Source organism: Thermobia domestica, chromosome 17 (assembly GCF_964235325.1).
Source record: "Thermobia domestica chromosome 17, izTheDome1.hap1.1, whole genome shotgun sequence".
Classification (NCBI taxonomy): domain Eukaryota; kingdom Metazoa; phylum Arthropoda; class Insecta; order Zygentoma; family Lepismatidae; genus Thermobia; species Thermobia domestica.
In genome coordinates, this window is record NC_137470.1 from 65,273,580 (window position 1) to 65,278,759 (window position 5,180).

The 5,180-nt window shown below is 34.7% G+C and overlaps 1 protein-coding gene across 1 annotated transcript; it reads right to left on the bottom strand.

Annotated features, from left to right (window-relative positions):
- Positions 1-230: 230 nt before the first annotated feature.
- LOC145674671 (uncharacterized) lies at positions 231-4,753 on the bottom strand. The gene is made up of 2 exons (XM_081744897.1): positions 3,507-4,753; positions 231-543 (listed from the first exon to the last, which is right to left on the bottom strand). The coding sequence occupies exons 1-2, from the start codon at positions 4,693-4,695 to the stop codon at positions 377-379; spliced, it is 1,356 nt and encodes a 451-aa protein (XP_081601023.1). The 5' UTR covers positions 4,696-4,753; the 3' UTR covers positions 231-376.
- Between the last annotated feature and the right edge of the window lie 427 nt (positions 4,754-5,180).

Below are 5,180 nucleotides of genomic sequence, written 5' to 3' on the forward strand. Positions count from 1 at the left end.
TCAACCACAGTTCATAGGTGGCGCTGTTAACTCTCGATGAACAAACGAAACACAATGTTCATTGAACCTGACCTACTAACATAGATCATAGTTGCTAACTGTATGCGGAAATAACTAATCAGCTGTTTCAGGGTCCAGACTAAAGTCTTTTTTTTTCTTGGAGAAATGTTACATATAAAATTCCCCCACGGTCAAATTTTTTTTATAAACTGGTTATAGAAATTTCGAAAAGAAAAAAAATATTGTTTATCTTAATCACAGCATGCAGAAGAATTGGAACAAACTCACCACGAAATTCACCAATGTCTTTCACTAGTAGATGTCAACAGGAGCTCCATTTTCCATTTGATGAATTCAGATGACAAGTGTCCATCCATTACTGAAGAGATGACAAATAACCAGTATGTTGCGCATACAGAGCTTTTCCATCCACCTTATGGCTCAGGTTGGGCGTCAGACAGGAATGAAAGGGTTTGACATGACGAGGGTCTCGACGTACACAAGGACGTTCACAGCCATGGCATGACCTTGCCAATTCTGAACCTGCAGAATTGAACAACAAGCACAGTATACAACAAACACAACAAGATTACATTTATAAGTTTAACACAATAATTATGACAAATTCTTTCTTTAAAATTTTCATGTTACAAAGTCAGAGTGATTACTATTATTGTTGTTACTATTTATTTCACAGCTATTATTAGCGTTACAATTTTCAGAACCAAAATTATCAAGCTGTCTTCGATAGTTAATATTACTAAAATTGCAAGAAATGTTAGAGTTATTAGTATTGCTAGGATAATATTTCTTAATGAAACTAACATGCCTTTTGATCTTAATATTCTTATCCGCTACTAACTGTAACCAGACGGTGTTCCTTGTTGGGTAAGAAAGGATTTCAAATGGGCCATGGTACTGACTGCTTAACTTTGGTTGAAACCTCTTTTCAAGAGAAGCCTTCATTATTCTCTTTACAAGTACTTTCTCCCCTACTGGCAAATCTATGTCCCTATGTTTCTTTGAATAAATCTTCTCTTTTCTTTTCCAGGCCTTTTCAATGTTTTCTACAATAATTTCATTTAATTCTTCTTTATTTTGCGAAGTTTCAAGAATTCCTAAGTCTAAAATCCAATTAATGTCCAAAGGATTAAACATTTTGCGTCCTAAAAATAATTCACTCGCTGTCTTCCTCGTTTCACTATTCTCACTAGTGTTTAAAGTATATTGCACCTGATATATATACTTTGACCATTGAGTTTGGTTTTTATGTACATAACATTTTATTATTTGTTTTATGTTTTTATTTTGACGCTCCGTCAAATTACTGGACATGGAGTAAGGAGACGTATGAATACGTTTAATGCCTAGACTAAATAAGTAACTCTTGAAATATTCGCTTTGAAAATAACTTGCATTGTCACATATAATTTTATTTGGATATCCGTAAGAGTAGAATATCTTATCTAATTTTAAACAGATAGATTTTGCATTTAAATTTCTAAGAGGTTCGATAATTACAAATCGTGAATAACCATCTGTTAATACCAAAACATATTTAAAACCATTACTAACAGGCCAGGGACCCATTACATCTAAATATACGGAGTTGTTCGGATATCTTTCTTTATGTGAGTAGTAAGTACCATATTGAGTGGTATTCCTGTCTTTACAAAATTGACAAATTTGACATTTTTGTATAAACTCTCGAATACTTGGAAATAAATCTTTACAAGTATATCTACTAGCTATCTTAGCAATCGTACGTTGCGAACCACTGTGGCCACCACCCACAGGGTCTTCGTGATGATATTTAATAATGCTATATTTAAGTGATTCAGGAATAACAGCTCTTAAGCCACCATATTGTTTTCCCTTAGTTTTCTTTAACAATACACCATCTTTAATCAAATAAGGATGTTTATTCTTACCACTCTCAATTTCTTGGATAATAGTACCCAAAGATGGATCCTCTCGCTGATGCTCACTCAAAGGTCTATGGAAAAATGGATTTCTCCAAAAATTTACAAAATTTAAATGTACATCCTTCCCATCTACTTTCTCAATTTCCATAATGTCCTTCGAAGGAGGGGTAAAATCGATATAATTATTCATGCGAGAAATATAATCCGCTAAATTATTGTGTCCACTACGCAAATAAACTATATCAAACTGATATTTACTAACTTTTTCTATAAGGGAACCATATTTCTTTTGACGCTTATGATTTCGCAAAATCCACGTCAAAGCTGAATTGTCACAATAGACCGTGAACCTTTTATGTAAATACATATCGAATTTATCAAGAGCGTGAACTAAACTTCTCAATTCTAGTTCAAAAATGCTCTTGGACCAGTCTGATGGGGGTATACGTTTACTAAGAAAATAAACAGGTCTTAATTTACCTTCTCCATCATATTGACTTAATATGGCCCCATAATTTTTAGTCGAAGCATCGACATGAATTACAAAGGGAGCATCCATATCTGGAACTCTAAGAATCACGTGATTTATGATAGCTTCCTTAATTTTCTCTAAAAGTTCATCCTCCTCCTTTCCCCAGACAAATGGAACTGAGGGAGACCTCATTGCATTTAATGGAGTCAACAAATCAGCATAATCTTTAAGAAATCTGAGATAGTAATTCAAAAATCCTAACATCTTATTTAAAGCACGCTTGTTCTTTGGTTTAGGTAAATCTCTAATTACCTTGACTCTATCTTCATCTATTTTCATTTCCCCATTACTAAATTCATATCCTAAGATTTTAATTTTTGATTTCAAAATTTTTGCTTTATGAGGACTGATAGTAATCCCCCATTCACGAAGACGTTTAAGTACTTTTTCTAAAATTTCTTTATGCTTTTCTATTGAATCTGTGTGAATAATCAAATCGTCACAATAAATATCTAAATAGTCACCTTCGAGATCTCTAAAGATTTTATGCATTAAGCTAGAAAGAATAAATGGGCTAACAGCTAGACCCATCGGGAGCTTAACCATTTGTAATAGCCTATTAGGTGTTGCAAAGGCAGTTATTTTCCTACATTCTGGCTTAATATTTACTTGGAAAAAAGAACTTTTTAAATCGACCGTTGTATACAGAGTATGACGTCCAATATTAGAAATAATGCCCTCTAAATTAGGTGACGGATAAGCTGTCAATAACAACTTTTTGTTGACAGAAAAATAATTTATGACAAGTCTCTTAGAATTGTCCTTATTCGTCACCAAGAAACATGGAGAAATGTAAGGACTACTATCAATCTCTTCAACTACACCAGATTCTATTAATTTATCTATATACTGATTAATTTCTTTCAATTTATGCTTAGGAACTGAATAAGGCTGAGTTATGCTAGGAGAAGGATCTGTTAACTGAATTTCATACTGATAGTCCTTAACCTGACCTAAATTTTCCGTTATAACGTCTTGAAATTCTATAGCTAAATTTTTCACATAGTCAATTAAATTTTCATTAACAATATTCTCAAAATCATTAATACCTTTTGATTTTATTTCGGCCTCCTCCATTGAGATATCTTTATACGTAGGATTGGAAACCCTGGAGCCAGCTGGTTCTCCCACATTCTCATGCGCCGTCGATGTTCCTGGCGACATCAGCCCCACGCACGAAGTTTCCAATGGAACCTTTTCTCCTCTCTGCCTCCTTCCTCTACCATTGCTGGTCTGGCTCTTTTTCCCAAAACTCCTTGGCTGTGGTGAATTTTGAATTTTTGCTCGGCCTGATGCATGTTGTGGAAAATCAGGTCTGTTATTTCCGTAGGACTCCCAGGCTGTGGCGCCAAGTTGCCTGGGGGCATTCCGGACAGACCTGAAAATATATGGAGAATCGCACAGCTTACTGTTCATAACACAAGATTCCCAATCTAAAGGTTTTAATCCCACTTTAAGATTCACTTTCTCAAACCAAAGTTCTTGAGCATTAACGTTAATATGTGCAAAATTTTCGCGAAGAAAGTTTATACCGATTAACAGTTTAAGTTTTGGATGTTTTACTACACCAAACCAGGCCGAAAATCGAACACCATTAATGAAAAATATAATTTGTACCAGTTCACGCACTACTAGTTCCTTGTCTTGCATTATAGTGACGGAATAATTTACTTGTTTCACCACAGGTTGACATTTTGTTCGAATTGCCTCTAAAACCTTTTCCTCGACGAAATTTAAACTTGATCCCGTGTCAATGATACAGGGAAACAACGTATGACAAATGCTAACAGGTAACTGTAATAATGTACCATCATTACCGTCTTCCTTGATTGAGTTTGAAGAACTATGAAATCCTAAAGCATGATTTGATCTCGAAAAATTTCCTCTAGGCCGAAATGTTCTAGTCTCTAATGTTTGGCGAGTGTTCATATTCCTTAGAGGGGCTTTAAATCTCGGGGGAGGCATTTGGTCCTTCCTCATAACCCTTTTATAATCTTGACTATACTTTTCATTAATTTCAAAACTCTCAGCGAAATCTACATACTCATGTATAGTTTTCGGAACACTTACAATTAATAACAAATTTCTAATTTCCGGAGTTACTAAATTACTAATCATTTTACAAATTTCCTCCTCACACATTTCCATTTCCAAAATATTCAAAGTACTAAACTTCTCTTGAATGAAATTCAATAAATTCTCATCTTCCCGCATAACTCTATATAAAACCGATTTCATAAATTCAGTATTTACCAAAGGAGTTACAAACTTAACCAATAACGAATGGCAAATATGTTCCCAATCTATAGTGATAGATAATAAACGTTGTAATTCCTCGTAAGCTTGTTTTCTACATTTCTGAAGACTTGAAACCAAGATAGCTTCTACAGGAGCTATTTCCTTAACAATTAACATGTCAAGCTTTAATAGGAAATGACAAACCAGTAACCCATCCGTTCCATCTATTTCCGGTACTTCACTAATTTGTTTTTCTAAAGAGCGAAAAATACTTTGAGAAAATTGCTTCTGGAAATTACAAACTATGGGAGCTCGCAACACTGGTTGATTCCAATGTCTCTCTATGTTAGCCGCAACTGGCTGTCTTTCTCTCCCCTCCTCATGATTTTCGTTATCAAAAACTATAAGGGGTGGGTCTGCCACCGGAACGTAAGGTGCTGTCGCACGCCGTAATTGGTTAACTCGTAACCCTCTCTGCGCATTAT

Bases quoted from the DNA above. Each gene is read 5' to 3' on its own strand.
- LOC145674671 (XM_081744897.1), bottom strand. From the start codon at position 4,695: ATGAAATCGGTTTTATATAGAGTTATGCGGGAAGATGAGAATTTATTG. The intron at 544-3,506 runs GTATTAATGATT...TCAATTCTGCAG, and splicing joins GGCCGAAATAAAATCAAAAG to GTTCAGAATTGGCAAGGTCA.